This window comes from Notamacropus eugenii, chromosome 5 (assembly GCF_028372415.1).
Source record: "Notamacropus eugenii isolate mMacEug1 chromosome 5, mMacEug1.pri_v2, whole genome shotgun sequence".
Lineage (NCBI taxonomy): Eukaryota > Metazoa > Chordata > Mammalia > Diprotodontia > Macropodidae > Notamacropus > Notamacropus eugenii.
This window is the reverse complement of record NC_092876.1, coordinates 8,595,926-8,619,822: the sequence shown is the minus strand read 5'-3', so window position 1 is coordinate 8,619,822 and position 23,897 is coordinate 8,595,926. Positions and strand designations below refer to the sequence as shown.

The 23,897-nt window shown below is 44.0% G+C and overlaps 1 protein-coding gene across 8 annotated transcripts in view; it reads left to right on the top strand.

Annotated features, from left to right (window-relative positions):
* Positions 1 to 23,897, top strand: part of LOC140503267 (uncharacterized) — a 52,933-nt gene that overhangs the window by 23,134 nt on the left and 5,902 nt on the right. The window contains exons 1-6 of one of the 8 annotated variants that reach the window (XM_072607076.1): positions 7,684 to 7,750; positions 11,850 to 12,032; positions 12,562 to 12,814; positions 13,963 to 14,054; positions 17,877 to 17,939; positions 19,788 to 19,914. The exons of 1 other annotated variant lie outside the window; for it this stretch is intronic. In XM_072607076.1, the coding sequence (XP_072463177.1) occupies positions 12,784 to 12,814; positions 13,963 to 14,054; positions 17,877 to 17,939; positions 19,788 to 19,914 (313 nt within the window). In that variant the 5' untranslated portion in view covers positions 7,684 to 7,750; positions 11,850 to 12,032; positions 12,562 to 12,783. Of the gene's footprint in view, positions 1 to 7,683; positions 7,751 to 7,884; positions 7,976 to 11,849; positions 12,091 to 12,561; positions 12,815 to 13,962; positions 14,055 to 17,773; positions 17,940 to 19,787; positions 19,915 to 23,897 lie in introns of those variants that run through there. 6 more of the 8 variants (XM_072607074.1, XM_072607078.1, XM_072607075.1 and 3 more) reach the window with 6 other exon arrangements.

Here is a 23,897-nt window from a genome sequence, read left to right as displayed (position 1 = left end):
CTGGCACACAAATCTTCCAAAAACAGCCCCAAAGCAAAACCTCACTTCAGAGCCAGGGCAAGACCTTTGTGACACAGTGCCTCATTAGCAATTAACAGAAGATATGGGCCTTCATACTAAACAAGCCTCCCCTAATCAAGCTTCCTTTAATACCCACCTGAGGCCTGTTAATGGGCAGGGAAGATCTTAAACTCCTATTACACTGAGTAATTTCGTTATTTGCCACATGCCCTGACAATGTCAGAAATTTCAAAATGTATCTGTTGGGAAATTTTCATTATAACTGCCCCATTAGAACTGGAATATAACAATGTTCTACCGTAGGGTAATGTTTAAGTAAATTGTTGTTCAGTCATGTCTGACTCTTCATGACCCCATATGGGGTTTTCTTGACAAAGGTACTGGAGTAGTTTGCCATTTCTTTCTCCAGTGGATTAGGCAAACAAAAGTTAAGTAAGTTTCTCTGTATTTTACTGTGACTTTCTGTATCATGTGGGTATCAAGCACTATAAAACTAAGGTCCAGGAGGAAGGGGACATCCCAGATCATGAGGAAGATCTGAGATCCCAAGCACTGAAGGGGTCCAGTCCCTTTAATAAATGATTAATGGCTTGGCACTCTGTCTCAGTGGTTTTTCTTATAGAATGGACAATTTTGGATGCCATACTGTGGTGACCCTAGATAGGCTGGTGAAGCGTAGATTCTCATTTTCTTAGGCTGACCCTGCAAGGAAGCCAAAAAGAAGTACATACTCTCGTGAATATTTGCCCTTGGCTTCTTCATGGACACCTACCATGGGAGGTTGGATTCCTCTCATGGCCCACACCCAAATACTCCAACCCTGAGTTAAGTCTTTCCAAGCTGCAGGTTGGCAAGTCTGCCTTGATTGGTACCCTAAATTCTTACCATTAAAGGAAAGTTCCCAATTGGGCAAAAAGGGACTATTTTATAACTGATCTGTTTAAATTTACAAACTCCAGAGCAATTAAATGAATTTATAAAAATTATGACCATGATTTTAACTCAAAGCATAATTTTATGTTTTCTCCCCATTTTAGAGATGGAGAAACTCAGATAAATAGGGAGTAAGTGATTTGCCCAGGGCCATACAGCTAGTATATGTCTGAGGCTGGATTTGAACTTAGGAATCCTGGCTCTACGCCCATGGTTGTGTGCACTGTGGTGCTCCAATTGCGTTTGTGTGTATTTTGTATATCTGTATATATGTTGTCTCCCACGTTAGAATGTGTAAGCTCCTCCAAGGCAGGACTACTTGCTCCCTCCTTTTTTCTTTTTTTCTTTTCCTTTCCTTCCTTCCTCTTTCTTTTTCCCTTCTCTTCCTCCCTCCCTCCCTTCCTTCCTTCCTTTCTGGATTGGAGGGGGGAGGAGAGACTCTCAGTAGCTCACAAACTGCTGAACAAACAAAAAAATTGAGAACTTCCCAGGGTTTCCCAGCAGGATCATTAATCTTTCTCTAGAAGACAGCATTTAACTCCATCAGAAGTGCAAACAAAGCTTAGAGAGATGCAGGATTCTTGGGTCAGCAGGAAGGCAAATCAGATTTAGTTTTACACTAATAGGTAACAATCCAAAGTGCTTCATGATGCCCTGAAGGCTATTTATGGGCCAAAGACTTATGGTTCATTTCAACCACTACATTGATTAGTGATAAGGACATGATTCTGGAGAGATGGGCTGAACACTTCCATGGTGTTCTCTACAGACCATCATCAATCAATGCTGAAGCCACTAACCATTTACCTCAGATTGAAATCAATCCTTCTCTAGCCAAACTTTCAACTGAAGAAGAAGTTTTAAATGCCATTAGGCTCCTCTCCTGTGGCAAAGCAGTTGGTGCTGATTCTATTCCAGCTGAGATTTACAAAGCAGAGGATCCACTGCTCATACAAAAGTTGACTAAAATTTTCTGAGTTATATGGCAAGAGGACATTATCCCTCAGCAGTTCAAGGATGCCTCCATTTTCCACCTCTATAAAGGAAAAGGAAATAGGTTGTCTTGTGACAACATTTGAGGTGGGGTGGTGATTCCCTTAGTCACTACTGGACTGATTCTTGCCAGACTCCTCCTTAACAGACTAATCTTCACTTGGATGACTGTCATCTATTTGAGAGGCAATGTGGTTTCAGAAAGGCAAGGAGGATTATCCTTTTTAGTTCAGTTTCTCAGGCTCCATGGCCATGGCAATGCCTAGTTTCCAGGTGTTAGATAACTCCCAGAATAGTTCCAAAGATTTTAGATAGTAATTCCCAGAATCATAGTGACAGACAGTCCTACTGAAGCTGCTCCATGAGATAAAGGGTGACGTGATATTTTCTTCGCTTGCATAGAATGGCAGTATTGCTAAAGTTAACTTGTGAACTTAATGTTGGCAAGATGCCTTCTTTGCCTGTTGCCCTATGAAGCAAGAGGACATTGGTCAGTGAGGGGGAGAAACCACAGGGACTTCATGGATGATGCACAGAAGAATGCATATACCTGTCTCAACTGGCCCCCAATGAGGCCTGAGGGGACTTAGGGAGTGCACAATTGACCCCATGGAGACATAGAGGTAGTCACCCCCTCCCCTTCTTGCTAGCCCCTGTGAGGAGGGTGATTAGGGAATGCTTTAGGAGCTGGTTCTCCCAGCAGCCATTTGAGAAGACTACACTAGAAGAAAGCTGATTATTTACCCCTCTGAAGCTGTCTGCCTGTCTGACCAGATCAAAAGTGAACCTGCCAAAGGCTGGAGAATGAAAACTCCAGTGCCTTCCGTGTGTTAGCTGTGAAACACATCCCTATGGTATTTGCCACCCTGGGGGACAAGAAGGACGGCAGTACTCTCAAGCAATGCAGAGTAGTTAGGTAGAGGGAGGGATCTAGGTGGGAAAAGAAATGAAGAGGGATCCACTTTGGGCGTCATGTGTTTGGGATGCCTTGGACACGTCCACATGAAGATGTCCAACAGACATAGGATAGGAATGGTAAACCCGCACAGGATTGGAGGAATAGAGCTGGAGGAGAATCTGGAATACCATCAAACCCAACACCTTCATTTTGCAGAGGAGAAAATAGAGTCTCAAAAACATGAAATGACTCTCCCAGTATCTGATACAGGATTTGAACTTGAGTCTTCCTAACTCTGATGCAGCACCTATCTGACTCACTTGGTTGGTTCGTTCGTTGGTTGTTGTCCTTCATCTTCAAAGAGGACCAAAATGATATCACCATTATAAAGTGAAATTTCAGTGGGTCCAACTGTGGCTAATCAGACTAATATGAGATTGGAATGCTCTACCACAGGTTGGGCACAGATAGTCCATGTGAATATTTGGGGTGGATATCCTAAATTTGCACATCCTGCATTTACTCTGTACTGTCTCAATTCTGCTTTGCTCAAAGAGCACAGCACTTTTTCTGATGTGGGCATGCCATGCTGAGTAGTCCTGTGCCAGTATCTCCCATGTTGCACAGTCAAACGCAAAGTTCTTGAGAGAGATCTTGAGAGTGTCGTTGTATCATTTCTTCTGGCCACCAGGTGCTCCCCTGCCCCATGGAAGTTCTCCATAAAATAGGCTTTTTGGCAAGCATTCATTTTGCATTCAAGCAACGTGGCCAGTTCATCAGAGCTGCACTCTCTGAAGCATAGTTTGAATGCTTGGAGTGTCTGGCACCTTCTCCTGCCAGGTGATCCTCAGAATCTTCCTAAGACAGTTCAAATGGAAGCAATTCAGTTTCCTGGCATGGTGCTGGTAGACTGTTTATGTTTCATAGGCATACAACAATGAGGTCAGCACAACAGCTCTCTAGACCTTCAGTTTGGTAGTCAATCTTATACCTCTTCTCTCCCAAACTTTTCTTTGGAGCCTCCCAAACACTGAGCTAGCTCTGGCAATGTGTGCATCCCTGGATAGTACACTACCAAGGTAAGTAAACTTATCCACAGCATTCAAAACTTCTCCATCTGTTGCAACAGATGGTTCCATGTATGGATGGTGTGGTGGTGGCTGATGAAGCACCTGTGTTTTTTTGGTGTTAATTATTAGGCCAAAATGAGCACAGGCAGCAGAGAATTGATCCATACTTTGTTGCATCTCAGCTTCAGAGGCTGCATGGAGTGCACAATCATCTGCAAACAGAAAATCATGCACCAACACTCCCTCCATTTTGGTCTTGGTTTGTAGCCTTTTCAAATTGAAGAACTTGTCATCAGTATGGTAGTTGACTTTGATGCTGTGTTCATCCTCATTGAAAGCATTTGTCAACGTGACTGAAAACATCATGCTAAAAAGCCTGGGAGCAAGCATACAGCCCTGTTTCACTCCATTGGTGACTGGGAAGGCATGAGAGCATTGTCTTTTATCCAGAACCTGGGCGAACATGCCATCATGAAGCTGGTGTACAATATTGATGAACTTCTCTGGGCAACCAAATTTTGACATAATTTTCCATAAGCCCTTACAACTCACAATGTCAAAGGCTTTGGTCAGATCTACAAATGTTGTGTACAGACCTCTGTTCTGCTCCTGGCATTTCTCCTGGAGTTGTCAGGCAGCAAACACTATATTGACTGTTCCTCAGCCCTTTCTGAGGCCACACTGGCTCTCAGGTAGGTGACCATCTTTCAGGAGAAGAATCAGCCTATTAAGGAGGACTCTAGTAAGAATTTTGCCAGCAATGACTAAGAGAGGGATCCCCCTGTGATTGTCACAGTACAATCTATTCCCTTTACCCTTATAGAGATGGACAATGGAGGCATCCTTGAACTCCTGGGGCATAACCTCCTCTTACCATATAACCTGGAAAATTTCAGTCAGCTTTTGTAGGAGCAATGGTCCCCCTACCTTGTAAATCTCAGTTGGAATAGAATCAGTACCAAGTGCTTTGCCACCTGAAAGGAGCCTAGTAGTCCTCAAAATCTCTTCTTCAGTTGGAAGTTCAGCTAAGGAGGGATTGACTTCAACCTGAGATAAACGGTCAATGGCCTCAGCATTGACTAAGAACACTATGTTCTGTTGAGAGCACTATGGAAGTGTTCAGCCCATCTTTCTAGGATCATGTCCTTATCACTAATCAATGTGGCTCCATCAGCACTGAGTAGCTGTGATGAACCATAGGTTTTTGGTCCATAAGTAGCTTTCAAGGAATCATAAAAGCTCTTTGGATTGTTACTATCAGCATAAAACTGAATTTCATCTGCCTTCTTACTGAGTCAGGAATCCTGCATCTCTCTCAGATTTGCTTGTTCTTTGCTTTTGATGGAATTAAATGCTGCCTTCTTAGAGGTGGATGACCTATCCTGCTGGTAAATCCTGTGGAGTTCTCATTTTTCATTTAGCAGCTTCTGAATTTCCCCATCATTTTCATTAAACCAATCTTGGTGTTTGCGAGTGTTCTGACCCAGGTGGGCAAATGCAGTGCTGTACACCAAATCTCTGAAAGCTACCCACTGCTTTTCTCCTCTACTGTTGCCATCTGTATGCTGGCTCAACTTTCCCTCCAAGTCAGCAGCAAACTTCACACTCAGAGCTCTAATTTGTTGACATTAATTCTTCTGGTAGTCATTTTGCCTTGGGGGCTGCACTTTTGATGAATGTGAATATTTAACTTGGAAAGCATAAATCTATGATCAGTCCAGCACTCTGCACCACACATTGCCTTCATTACTCTCACATCTTTTCTATCTCTTCTTCTTAATATCACATAGTCTATTAAATGCCAGTGTTTGTTACGAAGGTGCATCAATGAAGTTTTATTGCATTTAGGTAAACAGAAAACAGTGTGGGTGATAAGAAGGTCATGAGATATACAAGTCTTCAGCAGTAAATGACCATTGCCATTGCTGTTTCCAGCTCCATTCCTTGCTAGGACTCCCTGCCAAGTCTGGTAGTCTAAGCCTGCTTTAGCATTAAAGTCACCCAGAATTATAAGCTTGTCCTCTTTTGGCATATTGATGATAAAGGTCTCTAGGTCTTCATAAAATTTTTTCTTTGACTTCATCAGGGTTTGTCATGGTGGGAGCATAGACACTGAGGATGGTGGCATGGCATTTTCCTGTGAGTGGCAATCACATTGTCATGAGCCTGTCATTCACTCTTTTTGGAAGGGCATGCCAGCTTGCTGATTAGATTAGTTTTGATTGCAAAACCCACACCAGCTTCACAGCACTCCCCTTCATTACGCACACTCCAGAAAAAGGTGTATCCAGTTCCAACTTCAGTAAGCTGGTCTTCATTTGCCAGCCTTGTTTCACTCAGGGCTGCTATTTCGATGTGATACCTGTTGAGTTCTCTTGCAAGAAGAGCAGTTCTTCTTTCAAGTCTACTGGATTTTGTGTTGTCTATTAGTGTGTGCACATTCCATGTACTGATGGTGAGTGCAATCATCTTTGCAGATGTTTTTGTACATAGTTTTGTGTTTCAACTGCATAGTGGGATTCCCTGCGTGCTGCAATAATCAGGCCAGGATTGAGTAAGCAGGCTATGTTTAGGGCACCTTTTCTAGCCCCCTTCCTCACACCAGGAGGTGAGCAGTGCAATCCATAAAAAGCTGCTCAGACACCCAGGGGGCTGCCAAGTCCTACTGCTGCTTCCAGTGAGTAATGACCCTATGGCCTGGGCTGCCTGTGTACAGGGTTGTGACTACAATTCCAAGTTTATCTTCACCTACTGATTCATCACTTGCCTGTCACCACAGGACTTTGAGGCATAATAATGAAATGTTATGGGTGATGTCTTTTGATTCATGTGTAAACTGGATTTAAGTGAGGCAGAGTTGCATGAAGTCGTCAACCTCACTCTCTCCTCCAGAGTTATCATAGTCCAGTGGCAGGACAGAGTCAAGGCAGCTAGAGATGGCTCAGGATGCAGTGGATGACCTTCCATGTCTAACCAAGCTTTAAGTGCTCCACATCACCTGCTTCATCTGCCTTCATGGCCCTTGGAACAAATTGTTCTCATCCGCCCATTCCACCAGAGGAAGTCTTCACATGCTTGGCGTAGACACCCCATTAACTCACCAATAGGTTTGAGAACCCTTGGTTACCCTCAGCCTGGTTTGCCCTGTCTGCCGAAATGGTTTACCAGGGTGTGGCTGCTGTGTATGCTGCAGCTTCTCGGAGCCACAGGTGAGAGTTGGGTGGAACAGGTGGGCACCAAAGGTGGAAGGAGCCCTGAAAAGGGCTCAGCAGCGGACGCACCAAAGGTCCTGGTCCTCCCTGAACATACCCTACACCCCATCTAACTCACTTAAGGAACAGGAGAAGGAGCACTTAGAGATGCACGAGAAGAACAGGGAGGAGACTACAAAAACCTAGAATGGAGAGTATTAGAGGGTGACTGCCAGTGTTAGTCAAGAAGGATGAAGACTGCGGGAAAGCCTTTAGAACGCCATCCACGGTACCTAACTGGGTAGAGCCGAGTCAAGGGTATGGATGCCAGACTGCAAAGGGTTAAGAAGAGAGGGAAAGAGATCTGAAGGCCGGGACTCAAGTCAGACTGTGCCGCTGGGACTTCTGGGAAATGAAGTTCAAGGAACGTCTCGGGATAGCCACTTGACGGGGTTTGAGGCAGAAGACTCCGTTTCCCAGAAAGCATAGAGCTCGGAGGCTCATCCTTCATAGTCAGGCTTACATGGTCGCCCAGCCCCCTTGAATTCTGGGCGTTGTAGTTCCTGGTCTGCGGGGTGCGCAAGCGCACTTACTAGAGGCCAGGCAGCTCCGGCCTTTGTTCTTGGGGTGGCTTGGCAGCGCAGGTAAGCGAGAGGGGGATGGGGCTAAGGGCGCAGTGCGCGTGTGCGCGGGCGTCAGAATGTGAGTGTGCGTGTGCTACGAGGCGGGCGCGAGGGTGTGTGCCCCAGGGCCGGGGGAGGGGCAGGGGCCAGGGCCGCGCCCCGCGGGGCCCCTGAGGCGGGGGCAGGGGCGGGGTGGGAGCCTGGCTCCTCCAGGAGCGTAGGGAAGGACGGAGAGCGATAGATAAGGTTCGAATACCACCCCTGACCCTTGCCCGCTGCCTCAGTTTCCCCGTCTGTAAAAGGTGATAATAACCGCGCCTGCAAAGCCTTGTGGAGCGGAGACAGAGACGCATGTGCAGTAGGCGTCAGATTCCGGGTTCAAGTCCCAGGCGCCCCGCGGTCCGTGCGGAGCAGCCCCCAGGCCCAGGGGCAGCAGAAGCGAAGGCTCCGGCCGCCTTGTCCTGGGGGGCACGTGCCCGACCTGGGGGGCCCTACAGCTCGGAGGCCTCCCTCCCCGGGGCTGGATGTGGGCATCGTGTCCGGGGGCGCCGGGCCGCGGGGCCACGCGGGGCCCCCCCACCAGCAGCACCTGCTTCTTGGGGCCAGAGTGGAAATGTGGTTTAACTCCTTGGTCACCTTCAGATGGAGGGAGAGAGGGAGAAGGGCCCTTGTTTCCTGGAAGAGCTTTTCTCCGTTCATTTACTGCTGCCCCCAACCACCTTCCACCCTGGGGTGCGGCCCTAAGGGTCTGCCCTTTGAGGGTCGTAGCCCTGGGCCAGTTTGCCTTCCTTGACTAGGAGTGTTTGTTGGGGTGGGGGCGCAGCTTGGAGAAAGACATTTGGTTTTTGTTCATTTAAAATCTCAGGAAGGGGGAAGGGAGGGATAGAATTTGGAACTCAAACCTTTAAATAAAAACGTGAAAAAGTTGAAAAAGATTAAGTATTAAGAGCATTACTGTTGCTCAGTTTGTAAAAACAAAGCTGAGCCGTGTGCAGTTTGTTTTACTGCGGTATGGAATTGTATCTTTTCTTTTAAGGCTACAATGTAACTGGCCTAGTAGGTCAATTACAGTTAGCAGGAGGAAGTCGATATGAGGTCACCTTAGAAGGGGGTCACCTTAGCAGCTTGACCTGCTTGAGCTGAGGCTTGAAATCATGCTTCCAGCCATAAGGGACAGCCAGTCTGTGAAGGCATGGAGAAAGGACTTGGAATATGGGAAATGAGAAGCCACAGCTAGGCCAGGGTGGCTGGATCATGGAGTGAGAGAGTGGAATGTAAGACCACTAGAGAGGTAAGAAGGCGATACCAAATGGAGGAACTTAGACTTGGTCCTGGAGGCAATAAGGAACCACTTTAGTTCATGGAGTTAGGGGGATGACAGAGTCAGACATGCTGTTTAGGAAAATCACTTTAGTGACTGTGGAGGAATGGGTAGAAAGGAGAGGCAGAGAGTTGGATTAGGAGGCTTCCGCAGTAATTTGGGCAAAACATGATTAGGGACCCGAACTGGGACGTTGACCGGGCAAGTGGAGAGAAACCTAAAGACACTGGAATGAGTATGAGTGAGACTTAGATGAGCCCAAGGTTGCCAGCTTGGGGCACTGGGAGGATGGTGGTAGCCACAATGGTTATAGGCAAGTTCAGAAGAGGGGAATGTTTCTCAGGGAAAGATACTGAGCTTTGTTTTGGGCTTATTGATTTTGAGATGCTTACAGAATCTACTGTTTTAAAGTCGATTGGTATTGTGAGAGAGAGATGTTACAAGGGAGACTAGGAATGTAGATAGATCTGGGAACCATATACCTAAAAATTTTCATTGAACCCATGGTCTCTGATCAGATCTGATGAGATAATGTAAAGAAAAAAGAGAAGACCTACACCAGTCTTGGGGGGCACCCACACTTACTGAGTGTGAGATGATGCTCCACTGACAAAGTAGGAAAAAGCCAGATAGATAGAAAGGAGAGAGCAGTGCCAGGAAAACCCAGAGAAAAGAGTATCCAGCAAAAGAACGGATCAGCAGCCTCCCATGCAGCTGATCTTTGGATCAGCAGCGATGGATATTGAGAAAAGACTGATAGACTGGGCATTTGAGAGATCATGGGCAACTCTGGAGAGAGCAGCAATGAGGTTGCATGCTGATTGCAGAAGGTTGATTAGAAAGTGAGGGGAAAAAAGCAGAGGCACCAGATGCAGAAAACTTTTTGAAGCAGTTTGGCTAAGAAGAAGAGACTTGTAGGATGATAACTAGCAGGTATGATAGGTTCTAGAGAGGGTGAGGGCTAAGAGAGACTTGGGTGTGTTTCCGGAGCTAAGGAGAGAGGCTAGGACTAGAGAGGTAGATCTAGGAATCATATATCTAAAAGTGATCTTGTGATGGGGGAGCTGTTCAGATCACCAACTAAAGGAAGGAACCGATCAGTAGATCACTTCAGAGTGATCCTTCAATCCCCACACTTAGCATGGATCCTGACCTAAGTAAGCACTTAATAAATGCTGGCCGGTGGCTTGAAATTGATGGTTAGAGAGAGGGAGGGATAAACCACTGGGGAAGATGGGAGGGGATGAGACCCAGGTCCCATGAGGAGGACTTGGCCTTGGCAAGGAGAAGGGCCACCTCCTCTTCAGAGATGGAACAAAGGAGGAGAGAGCAGGGATGGTGACTTGGGTCATGAGATGAGAAGAGGGAGGTTCCTATTCGCCTCCAACTGGATCCAGACTCACCAACCCCTGCTCTCACACATAATCTGAGTTCCTGCTTTTGGAAGGCCCTCTTCACCTGCCACCTCCAACATGATGTCCCAGTAGAATCGAAGTTTCTTGAGGGCAGGGGTTATTTTAGTGTTGTCTCGGTGCCCCCACCATTGTACCTGACACATGATAGACCCGTGGGGTCATAGATTTAGAGTTTCTCATTTTACAGATGCCCAGAAAGTTGAAGTGACTAGCATGAGTGGGATTTGAACCCAGGTCCTCTGCTCTTCTCAGTGTCAGTCATTCAGACAAGAAGCATTTATTAAGTGCTTACTGTATGCCACAAGTTTAATAAATGTTTATGGAATTGAAGATAGTTGGGAGGCATAAGCCCTGTGTCTCAGGCATAACCCATCTCAGGAGCTCTGTTGAGTCTCTTTGACTAAATGCTAGAACAGGATTTGGGGTGTGGGAGGACCTGGCAAGGGAGAAGAGTCCGTGTTTGCTATGTTGTTAGAGCCATAGTATATATCCCTCCCAGCATCTGTCTATCTCTCCTTTTTTTCTTTCTCCCTTCACTTTCCTCTCTGTCTACCCTTCTCTATCTCTGTCTCTCAGAAATGCAAACCTTTCTGTACTGAGTTATACAAAAAGAAGATGGAGAGGTTGGAGAGGTGGGGCTCAGTCTTATGTTGTCACACACAGTGGAGCAACAGGACATTGAGGCATTGTGCAGGGAGGTTGGAATGGATTCCCAAAGGGCTCTGGAGACAGGTGGCAGGAACCTGGAAGTGGTGAGCAGCCCCAAGGAAGAGGCAGTGTTGAGGGGGATGGTGAAAACTGGACAGAAGAGAGATCTGGAGAGCTCAAGGGCATGGAGGAGGGTGAGGGGTTGGGGGGGATAGGGGTGTCTGAAGGTAGAAGAAGGGAATAACCAGATTGGGGAAGCTCTAGAGCCAGAACTGGGCATCAAGTGATTCCAATGCCCTGCAATCCCTCAGGCAGTTCTTAAGTAAGTTCTTACTGTGTGCCACTCACTATGCTAGGCACTGGGGATAAAAAGACCAAAATAAAACATTTCCTGCCCCCAAGGAGCTTACATTCGAGTAAGAGAGACAGGGATAGGGACTGGCACAGGGCAGTAGAGTGTTGATAGTGCTAATGGTATGCTAGACTTAAAATTAGGAAGGTCTGAGTTTAACCATGGACAGGTCACTTGTCTCTGATCTTCAAACAAATCTGGAAGACCAAAAATTAAAGGTAGGCTGCAATCTGCATAGGGAAAGGGACTTACCCCCACCCACAGACTCTCTGGTTCTTGTGACACAGAGATCCGTTCCAGGCACTGGGGGTACAAAGTTGTAAATGGAACAGTCTCTGCCCTCAAGAAACTTACATTCTCCCATTTATCCCTTTCCTACAACAGCCTCATGCCAACTGTGAGCACGTAGTGTTTGTGGAATGAATGGAAGTCATCACATGGTCCTTTGTTCATCCAAGGCATCCTGCTGTCTGCGGTCACCTAGGTGATGGCAGTCCTAATAACCCCGCTCACTGATGACTACCTCAGGGAGTGATAATCATACCTGACATTGATAGTGCTTTTACGGTATATGAAGCACTTTCTATATGTTATCTCTGTTGATCCTCGCAACACTCCTGGTGAGGTAGGTACTCTTATTTCCATTTGGGTGGAGGAGAAGAACCAGGTTGTGATTTGATATGGGGAGTTCATAGGTGAGGAAACTCTTCTACCAGTATGGAACAGCAGCAGCTACCATGATCTTTGTGAACTGTTAGAGGATTTGAGTTTAAGTGCCTTGTGCAAGGTCACATAGCCAATATGCATCAGTCAGGATTCGAACTTGGGTCATCCTGACCCTGAGCTTCTCTGTCTACCCTCTCTACCTACTCATCCCAGTTTTACAGACAAGGAAACTGAGGCTCAGAAAGATATGGGACTTATACAAGATGAACAGCTACTATGCAGGATTTGAACCCAGACCTTCCCTACTATAAGTCCAGCTTTAGACCTTTTCATTCATTGTTTGTCATAGGAAGAGTTCCCTGATAAGGAAGCAGTAAGCTGGGCTCAGAATGACTGTTCTGACTAAAGTAACTTTCTTTTGAGTCTACAGGAAGGTGGAAGAGGATCCTGGGGGCTCTAAATGGGGAAGGCTGTATCCTTGAGGAGCAAAAATCCATTGTAGGAGGAGACCCAGCTCTGGAGACCTGTCCCTTCAACTGCAGGGCTAATGAAATGCAGCCAGCCTGGTAGCAGCTAGTACTGGAACCATACCATTTACCGTCTGACCTTTGCACTGTCCCCAGAGCACTTAGGAAACTAGGCAGAGGCAACCATGGAAAATTTGACCCAAATGCTTAAGAAAGGTGAGAACTAAGGACCTCGGGGAGGGGGGAGGATGGGGGTGGGTGGGAGCAGGTTGGTACAGGGTTGGATCGGGCATGGACAACTGCCATTGTGAAGAAGAGATCAGAATAAACCTCAAAGTGTGGGGCAAGGAAAGGTTTCCTTCTAACTGTTGTCCTGTGCTATTTTTTCCAGTCTCTCTCACCCTCCTTGTCACCCTCCTCTGACCATGTTTCACCTGGTCAGTAAAATGTGGCACCAAGAACTATAGCTGGTTCTTCAGCTTTGGTCAGACTAGGATAGAGTGGAGGGGAACCATAGGAAGATGGTAATGTAGTAGATACAGAACTGATGGGGGAGTTTCCTTACGTCAGTGAAACCACAGGGCCAACCCCTATCCCTTCATCTTGACTTGGTGAGACTATGTGAATGTAAGCTTCTTCAGGGCACACTCTATTTTTTTTTAAACCATCAGACTTAGTATGGTACCTTGTATGTAGTAAATATTGAAGATATTTGTGTTATTAGCTTTCACTCCCAACTTTGGAAATTTCCCCCAGATATTTGAAAAACCTTCCATTTAGGCCAGGTCTGCTCAATCCACAGCCTACCAAAGGATTGTGGATGGCCCTCAAAAAATAAAGAGGAAAAAATCCTCTACATTTTTTGAGCCCGAAATCCTTTGGTGTGCCCCCAGGCTGTAAGTGACCCACAGGCTGCAGGTTGTGCAGGCCTGATGTAAGGCTTTTGTCAGCCACTGATAAAAATGCTGAATAAATCAAGGACAGAGCCCTGTGGCACTACACTGGAGCCCTCCATCCTGCTTCCAGGCTGTTAAGGCCAACTCTTTGGATCTGCTCACTCAACTAATTCTGTGTTTCTCAACTACACAATCATCCGATAGCCAACAACTTTTCTTTTTTTCTTTCTCACAAAAGTATGGGCAGTGATGGATTTTTTGTTGTTGTTGGTTCAAGCCAATGATTTTTATCAAGTATCAAATATTTTTTCAGTAATACCAGAAAAAGTGAACATAAGTGAACACAACCTAGCAATATGGCACCTAAGTGCTACCTAGAGATTCCAAAACACTTAGTTTGGAAGTTGCCTGTCACTGCTGGTCTCCATCTTGAGCTCCTTCTCTCCCCTATATCTCTGCCTTCTCAAGACGCTGTTCTGTCCCAAGAAAGGAAAGTAGAGGAAGGAAAGGAAGAGGAAAAGTACAGCCTGACCTCTAGACCTCTACCAACCAGATCTCAGGTGAGTTGGAGCTTTCACTTTCCTAAAATGACAACTCTGTTCTCAAGAGCATGGGCATATTCCTTCCCTTTTCTTTGCTCTGAATCACGTACTCCTCTCCCAGAAGACTTAGTCTACCCTGACAGAGTGTATAGAGCATTCAAGCCAGAAGGGAAATTTGAGATCACCCAGTGCAAAATTCTCATTTGACATTGAATAATAACAATAATAAGAATAATTTCAAAAATAACCAACATTTATATAGGACTTTAAAAGTTTTTAGAGTGCTTGATCCTACAGGGAAACTGAGCCTAGGAATGAATGAATGAATGCCCATTAATTAAACGCTTACACTGTGCCAAATCATGGGGTCAAACTCAGGGGGCACAAATAGAAAAGTGAGGCAGCCCCTGCTTTCATGAACCTCGTATTCTCCTAGACAACACATATGAGAGGCTGCAGCCTTTCCCAGTTTCACCAGTGAGAATATGGACTGAAACTGGGATCTGTTACCTCTCAGTTTGGTGTTCTTTCGCCACCACATGATACTCTCAAGGTAAGGCTCCTCACTCCTCTTGGGCCCTTTTTCACCTCTCACTATCTAGTGTGGTCTCATTGATTAAACCTACTGTCCACTCAGCACTGAGCAAAGTGCTGTGATGCAAGAAACTTAAAGATAAGCTCCTTCAGAGAGGATTTGAAAAGATGTTTTATTAAAGCGTTTTTCTTTCTACACTACCCGATAATACCTGAAAAGTCAGACAAGTGAGCACACCTGCACTGCAGCAGCTGTGAAGGAGGTTCTGCACACATGACCTACCGCCTCTCTACTGTGCAAAGTAGTGAGTAATTGGATCATCACAAGTTACCCTCTCCCTCCCCCTTCTCTTATTTTAGCTTTACAATTTTAATTAGCTTTACAATTAAAAACCACAGCCAAACAACAGTGAAAAAGCCATTAATTCCAAATTCTAGCAATTAATTCCAATTCCAGTGCTTTTGATTTTTGTTTACATTAGGCATCTAGGCACCCAGTAGATAGAAAAATGGACCCAAGCATCAGGAAACCTGAGTTCAAATCCAGCTTCAAATGCTTACTGGCTGTGTGAATTGGGGCCAGTTCCTTAACCTCTCATCTGGACAATGGGCTTGATAATAGCATTTACCTTCCAGGGTTGTTGTAAGGAAAAAACAAGATCGTATTTGTAAAGCACTTAGCACAGCCTCTGCACATGGGTACTGTGTACTCTATAAATGTACTACTTTGTACAGACCTTTCCATTTTCCTGCTAGCCCCACTAGGTGGGGCTAGGAATACAGAGACAAAAATGAAACAGTCCCTGCCCTTAAGGAATTACATTCTGTTAGGGAGATGTACATAAATAAAGACATACAAGAGCAATGAACAGTCCATTTGGGGGGAAACAGTGGCAGCTGGGAGAACAGAATCAGTGAACATTTCATCACACTAATAACTCACATTCATCTAGTACATTTTTTAAAAAAATTTAATTAAAAAAATCTAATTGATTTACAAAGTTGCTGCAGAATATGTTGAAACTAATCTTTATACAAAAAGGCAAAAAAGGAAAAGTTTCCTCCCTGTTCCCCCAACCCAGACAGTGAAGAGGGAGAAAGAAATGGGACAAGCAAGAGGCCTATGAGCAAAGGGCAGAGTAATTTTAAAGGTAACAAGTGATTCCAAGAATTCGCAAAGATGTAAATTTAAGGTTTGTGTGGAGGAAATTACCTAATGATTAGAGCTGTCTTCAAGTCAAAGGGGCCCCTTGAGGAGTAATGGGTCCCCCCTCCCTTGAAGTCTTCAAGAAGAGGCTGGATAAGCACTTTTCATTGTTGAAGAGAGATTCTTGTTTTGGTGTGGGTTGGATTAGTTAATATGGCAGACACCTCTTAAAGCTCAGACCCACCCAGACTAGGTTGGTTTTTTTCTTCTGAAACCATTCTTTGAACATAAAAGGCCCAATGGGTTAAGGCTTCTTTTCTGGTGACCTCAGTACAGGAGACAAGAGCTTTTCATTCTGGTCCCTCAGGGCAGACCAGTATGGCCAGTGCAAAGGCAGGTCAGGTACTGGTTGGTCAGATGACCTTTGAGGCCCCTTTCTTCTCAGAGATTCCATGATCGCTGCTTTGTGCTGACTTGGTACCCCAGGTCTGTAAAATACTAATGTCATTGCCTGTTGATTTCCTGTTCAGGCTTTGAGGCACAATACAGATGCCCTTTCCCCAAGGCCTCTCCAGATCTCTCCTTTCTCAGTGAATAATGATCCTATGTCCCACAGAGGCTTTTGCCAAGCACTTGTTACACGCTTCTCACTTTTGTGTGTGTGTGTGTGCATGTGCATATTTATTTATTTTGGGTCTGTAATCTGCTTGGCATAGGGAACTGCTGAAGAGGAAATCCCCTCTACCAATGCACTTTAGCCAAGGCTGTGTATCGTAGCCTTTGAGAAATGCCTCAGGCATTGAGAGGGCTGAGTGGCTTACCCATGATTGGATCCCATAGAGTGCATGTCAAAGGTGGGATTTGAACCCAAATCTTCCCATTTTCGTCTGCCAACTTTTATATCATTTATTAGAGTTATTTCTGTGTAAAATTCCTTAGGTGTTTTACATCTGTGGAGGGATGTTTTAATTTTTTTATCCCTCCCTAATAGCTTACAATATGTTCCCTTTCACATTAGTGAAGTGCTTAATAAGTGTCTGTTAGAATATTTTGGGGTAGGGAGAGCCTGTGAGGGAGAAGTCTTTCCCTGTGGAGAGTGTAAGGTCATGTTACATGGTATATCAGTAAGCACCCTGACATACACAGGGGGGCCTGCTACCACAGATTTATAGATCTGCATTCATAAAAAGAAAGGCAGCTTTTGAGGGGTTAACAATCACTTTAATCAAGCACATGTATCATTCCTTTAGCCAAGCATATCATTCACCTAGTTCAGGGGAGTCAACACCCTGAACTTCAAAGAAAATACAGAGAAATCAAAGATCAACAGACATGGCTTCTTCTGCCTGACCATCAACAGACAGGTCCAACTGTCTGACTATAGTTACCAGAGAGGGGCAGCACTGATATCTGGGTTTTCCAAGCCAGGGGGCTCCTTAAGCAGCTTCCCAGAATCCTTGTCTGGCCAAACAAATGCTTGCAGTCAGTAAGCCCCAAAGTAGAATCTCAACTCAGAGTATTTATACCTTTTTTAGAGCCAGAGGGCATCACAACCCTTGAGAACCAGTGCCTCATTAACAAAAGGTATGTGCCTTCCCACAAATCTTGCCTAATCAAACTCCCCTTAATGGGCAGGCCCATTAATGAGTGGGGAAAATCTTTAATCACATTAACAATACAAATACATATACTGTTTCTAGTTAAAGAAACTCTTTTTTCTGTACTTTATTCCTAGAGTAAAGACTCTTGGTTAATAAAGGCAACATTCAGTCAGAGGCATTTGATTATACCAAAACAAAAACAGCAAAAGATCCTGATTTGCTTGCCATCACACTCCACCCTTCCAGGATCCTTGGCCTTACAATCTAAATGACTATGGATCCTGGAACAAACAAAGGTATACTTCTTGATTATATTAAAACAAGAACAGCAAAAGATCCTACTTTGCTTGCCCTTACACATGATGTCCCACTGGCCAAAGAGTCAAACTATAAGGTAAGACGTGTCATAACTGAACACTCAATAGCTATATTAGAAGAAAAAATGGCAATCTGCGAAGGACTGGATTTCCACCTGGTTGGGAGGAGGGTGATACCTGCTAACAGAGAGAAGAGGCAGAGCTTCTCAGTGCTTGCTTTGTTTCTGTTTCCTCTACAAAGGATAATGGCCATTACACTGGTAAGGAAAGAATCAAGATGCCTAACAGGGAGTTGATATCCAAGGTAAGTAAAGAAATAGTTAAGAGAGCACTTAGCTGCCCTCGACAAATTCAAGTCACATGCCTGGATGGACTGGGTCCTGAAAGAACTGACTGATGAGACTGCTAATCACTGTCAGTGATATCTGAAAGATCATGGGAAACCAGAGAAGTGCCACAAGATTGGAGAAGAGCAAATATCAAAAATATATGATTTTCAAAAAGGGAAAGAGAGTCTGCACCTGACAGACCAGTGAGCTTGACTTTGATTCCTGGGAAAATTCTAGAACAAATCATTAATGAGATGGTGGGTAAATACCTAGAAAGGGAAATGGTCATTACAAAAAACAAAGCTGGCTTCAAGAACAGACTGATGTCATTTCCTTTTTTGACAGAATTATTAACTTAATAAATGAGCAAAATGCTATGGAGATAGTTTGCCTAGCTTTTAGTCAACTTTTGATAGAATATCTCATGCTATTCTTGTGAATTAGATGGGCAGATTTGAGTGAGAGGACCATATGATCAGAGGGATTCAGGACTGGTTGGAGAGCTGAACCAAAGAGCAGGTGTTATGGTTCCATGTCGTCATGGCAGGAGGTCTCTGTGTAATTACCTCATGTAATGCTCCCACATTTACATGAGCCATGATGTTTAGCACTTTTATTAGTGACTTAGATAAAGGCGGATGGTAGACTCCTTGGAGTTGCAGGTGACACAAACCTGGAGCTTCCACACTGAATGGCAGTCAGGACCTAAAAGGCTCTTCCTAGACTAGGGCATGGGCTAAATCTAATAAGATGAAATTCAAGAGAAAGAAACGTAAAATCTTGCATTTGGACACAGAAGAATCAATTTCAAACATCACATGGGAGAGAAGTGGAAAGGTAGCAGTTGGTTTGAAAAATGTCTGGAGGTTTTAGAAGACCACAAACTCATTATGAGTCAGCAGTGGGACATGGCAGCCAAAAAGTAAATATCATCTTGGGCTTCCTAAGAAGAGTCTCCCAATGCTCTGCCGTTGTCAGAACGCAGCTGGAGTCATGTGTTCAGTTCTGGGGGCCACAGTTTAAAAGAGACATTGAAAGGTAAAGAGTGTCCAGAGGAAGGCAGCTAGAATGATCAAAGACCTGTCTCAGGAGGATCTGTTAAAGAAAGCTGGCTGTAGTTAGTCTGGAGGAAAGAACATTCAAAGTGGGCATGAGAGCTGTCTCCTAGTATTTAAAGGGCTGGGCTGGGCTGGAGTGGGGTGGTTAAACTTGTTCCATGTGACCCAAATGGGCAAAGCTAGAGTCAGGAAGAATTTCTCAAGGATTAGGTCTGTCCAAGGGTGGGCTGCCTGGAGAGGCGATGACTTTTCCCTCCTCCTCAGACTTCAAATAGAGATTGGATGGTAATAGTCACTAACAGTTATATACTATTTTAAAGCTGACAGAGCATTTACATTTGGTCCTCACAACAACCCTATGAGATGATGCCATTATTATCCCCATTTTACAAATGAAGGAACCAAGGGCAGGAGAGGTTAGGTGACTTGACCAGGGTCACACAACCCAAGTAGTAGTGCCTAGATGCTTCTGTGTGCTTTACAGGATGAATACTCGTTATGTATGGTGCTGTGAAAATTCTATTGTTTGAGCCAGATGGCCCCTGATGTTCCTTTTAACTCTTAAGTTCTGTGATCTTGAGAAATATTTGATAGAGCATAGCATTTTCCAACCTTCAATACTGAGCAAACCAGTTCCCGTTCATTCTGCCAACTTCCTGTCTTCTACATGATCCTTGCCAGTGAGTCAGTCAGTCACTAAGCATTTATTAGGCTCCTGTGGCACACCGAAGGTCTCTGGCTAAGGAAGATTGCTTGATGTTTCAGCAGTCGGTGACATTCAAGGATGTGGCTGTGGACTTTACTCAAGAAGAATGGCGACGTCTGGGTCCTGCTCAGAGGGACCTCTACAGGGACGTGATGCTGGAGAACTACAACAACTTTGCTTCCCTGGGTAAGGACAGTCTTCCAGTGACTCAGAATCTGCCCATTGGGCAGAAAGGCTGCAGGAGGAGCTTTGGACTCCATAGCTGAGTTTTGCCATCATGTGCAGAGGAGTTTTAAAAATACATATAACATGGGAAAATTCCAAAATTATCTACGGTCAAATTAGAGAACGTTTCTGTTCTCTGCTCCTAGCAAATCAGTGTCTTTATTGTGTTTGTCCTGAGGTTCACCTTCCCCAATTTCTATTTCCTGTAGTCAAAGAGTCTATCCAAAGTCCCAGTGCAGATACTTGAAGATATGAAAGGTTCTTATAGATTCAGAGGCAGTGTATCAGATGAACCAGTTTTCCTTCTGAGTAAAGTCACCTTAACCATTCTCCCCTGCTTACTGGGATGTCAACATTGAGTTCTTCAGAGGACTTTTGTACCTCCTTTTGCTTTTCTAGCATTCCTGGAAGAAAGAGGAAATGGCAGGAATTAAAAGGAATAATCATAAGAATAATTAACAATAATAGTGATAGCTGGCATTTATACAGCAGTTTAAAGTTTGGGACATGTTGCACATATATCAGCTTATATGATCTTCATGATCTTCATTTTCAAAAGAGAGAAGACAGTGGAGTTAGTAAAGTATAGGCCAATGAGTCCAGTGGTGATTGCTGACCAAACTCTAAAGCATATTATTAGAGCAATGGTTAATGAAACTAGAGAAGGAAGAGGGAATCACAGTCTCACAAACAGGTCCTGCCAGACTCTCCTTTTCTTAAAAATTTAATTTCGTTTTTTTCAATCAATGAAACTGTTTTCTCTCCCTCCCCCTTTCCTATACCTCCATTTAGAAAGAAAGAAAAAATGAAATCTTGTTACAAACATGTATAGTCAAAACGAATTCCCACATTGACCATTTCCATTCCTCCTCCCCCATATGTCTCATTCTGCACTCAGTCCTTCACTTCTCTGTCAAGAGATGAGTAACAAGTTTAATGATGAGTCTTCTGGAATTGTATTTGGTGATTATGTTCATCAAAGTCTCTAAGTCTTCCAAAATTGTTTGTCTATATCATATTTTTGCCTTATATTAATTGTTCTCCTGATTCTGCTAACGTCTCTCTGTATCAGTCATCCCAAATTCCTCTGAAATTGTGAGAGGATGATAACTTTTCTTTTAGCACAGTAGTGTGCCATCATATACTAAAACTTGTGTAGTCACTCCTCGATTGATAGGCACCATCTTAGTTTCTAATTCTTTGCCACCACAAAAATATTTTTATGCATATGGGTCCTTTTCCTCTTTCTTTGATCTCTTTGAGGCATACACCTCATAATGCCATCACTGGGTAAGCCCCATTTAATAACCTTTTAGGCACAGTTCCAAATGGCTTTCCAGAATGGCTGGATCAATTCATCGGTCCATCAGCAGTTCACCAATGGACCTGTTTTCCACAGCTTCTGTAGCACTGTCATTTTCCATTTTTGTCAATTTGCAAATCTGATGGGTGTGAAGTAGAATCTCAGAGTTGTTTAATTCAAATTTCTTTAATTATTAGTGACTTAGAGACTTCCTTTCTTTGTCAACGAGTTTAGAACTTGGATCATTAACTTCCTTTTCACTCCAAACTCTGCTCTCATGCACAGAGCTCAGTATATATATGGGTATCTCATCAAACAACCAATTCATTATTGTCCTAAACTTCCAAGACCTGCACCATCCCTCCATTTCAGTCACTTAGAGGAATGGTCATACCTTAAATATCACTATCACTCAGAAATATTTGACTTTCTTGGTCCAGAATTCTGACATTGTGTCCCTCCTACGACCTAAATTATTTTGTATACATTTTATAGCTCTTCCTCCTAATGGAATGTAAGCTTTTTGAGGGGGTTTTTATTTTTGTCTCTGGATCCCAGACTCCTAGCCCTGTGCCTGGCACAAAGTAGGAGCTTACTACATGTCTGTGGAAGGAACAAATGCAATTCCTATCTCTGACCATAGCCTCGCATCTTTTCCTCTCCCTTACTTTTTCTAACCATTTCCCATCTTGTCACTCTAACTTTCAGTCACTTCACTTCTCCCTGCTCTCCTAATTCATCCCCCTTGCTCCACCCCTTCCTAGTCTTGACCCTATAATTAATTAGTTCCATTCTATATTGTACTTGATCCTTGAATCCATTTCTTCTTATAACGTTTCTTCTCATGTTTTGTCAAATCCCTGCCTTGGTTTACCCAATCCACCTTCTCTGCTTTTGAACAAAGTCAAACAATTATGCCTATTGGGTCCACTACTCATTGGGTCCTCACTGCTTCATGGAAGTCCTTTTTAAAAGATATTTTTATATTTTATTTTCTCCAATTACATGTGAAACAATTTTAAACATTCATCTTTTAAAATTTTGAGTTCTAAATTCTCTGTATTCGTCCCCTCCCCACTTCTTGAGAAGGCAAGCAATTTGATATAGATTACACCTGCATAGTCAGGCAAAACACATTTCCATATTAGCCATGTTGTGAAAGACAGACCTCTCCCCCCCAAAAAAGCCCCAAGAAAAATAAAGTAAAAAAAGTGTGCTTCAGTCTGCCTCAGTTTTTTTTTTCTCTGAAGGTAGATAGCATTTACCATAAGTCCTTTGGAATTCTTGGATCACTGTATAGCTGAGAATAGCTAAGTCATTCACAGTTCATCGTACAATATGTGTGTACAAGGTTCTGGTTCTGCTCCCTTCACTTTGCATCAGTTCATATAAGTCTTTCATGGAAATCCTTTCATTCTTCCTAGATTGACTTTACTGTTCTCTACACAGATGTTATTCCGAACCTCCTCTTTTTTTCAAACTTCTTATACTACCTTCTTCCATCTGCCTTTGAGCAGAAGACCTTACTTGGTACTTTACTGAAACAATAGAGTTCATCTGTGATGAATTCCCTCTTCTCTCCTCTTCCATACACGAGAATCCTACATCTTCCCCTATTCCTGCTTCCTTCGCCTCCAGTTGCTGTCGAAGAGATAGCGTTTCTTTTTGTCAAGACTAACCCCCGTGCTTGTGTTCTTGCTCCATTCCCTCCATTGGCTTGCTCCTTTAATCATCCCTCCTCTCATCATCATCATTCCATCCTTAAGTATATAACCGATTCATTCCCTTCCTCCCCACCAACATATCATTCTTAAAGAAAATTCATTTGATCTTACCATCCCCTCTAGCTATTATCTTATATCTCTTCTCTCTTAAATAACCAAACTCCTGCGGAAAAAAAGTCGCCTGTACTTTCTCACTTCCCATTCATCTCTCACCTCCTTGCAAACTGTCTTTCATTCCTGCCACTTGACTGGAGCTGCACTTTCCAAGGTCACCAGTCTCTTAATTGCTAACCTCTTCTTAATCTTCATCCTTCTTGACTTCTCTTCTGCTTTTGACCCTTTTCCTGGGTACTGTCTCCTCCTATGGCTTTTGTATCACTGTTTTTTCCTGGCTTACCACTTGTCCATAACTAAATTATCTTCTTTCTCCTTTCTCTTAACCTATGAGTTTCCCCCAAGGATCAGTCCTGGGCTCCTTTCCTTTCTCTAACTATGCTTTCTCCCTTAGTGTTCACATAAGCTCCGATGGATTTAGTTACCGTCTTTGTACTTATGACTCCCAGAAGTGCATTACCAATCCTCCTGTCTCTTATGAACTCCAGACATTCATTGTCCACTGCCTATTGAATGAATATCTCTACCTGAAGGTCTTGGAGACTTCTCAAACACAATATGTCCAAAATGAAAAGCATCCCTTTTCCTACTTGACCTGTTCTTCCTCAAACCTTTCCTGTTTATCTGACACATACCGCCATCCTTCTAGCCATTCAGGTTTACTCCTTCAGGATCCTCCTCCTCTTTTTTTTTTCTCTTTCTCACTTCCCACACTCAGTTTCCACATCTTCTTGATTCCATCCCCATAGCAAGTTTTACATATGTTGCCTTCTTTCCACTCACATAACCACCCCCTTGTTCAA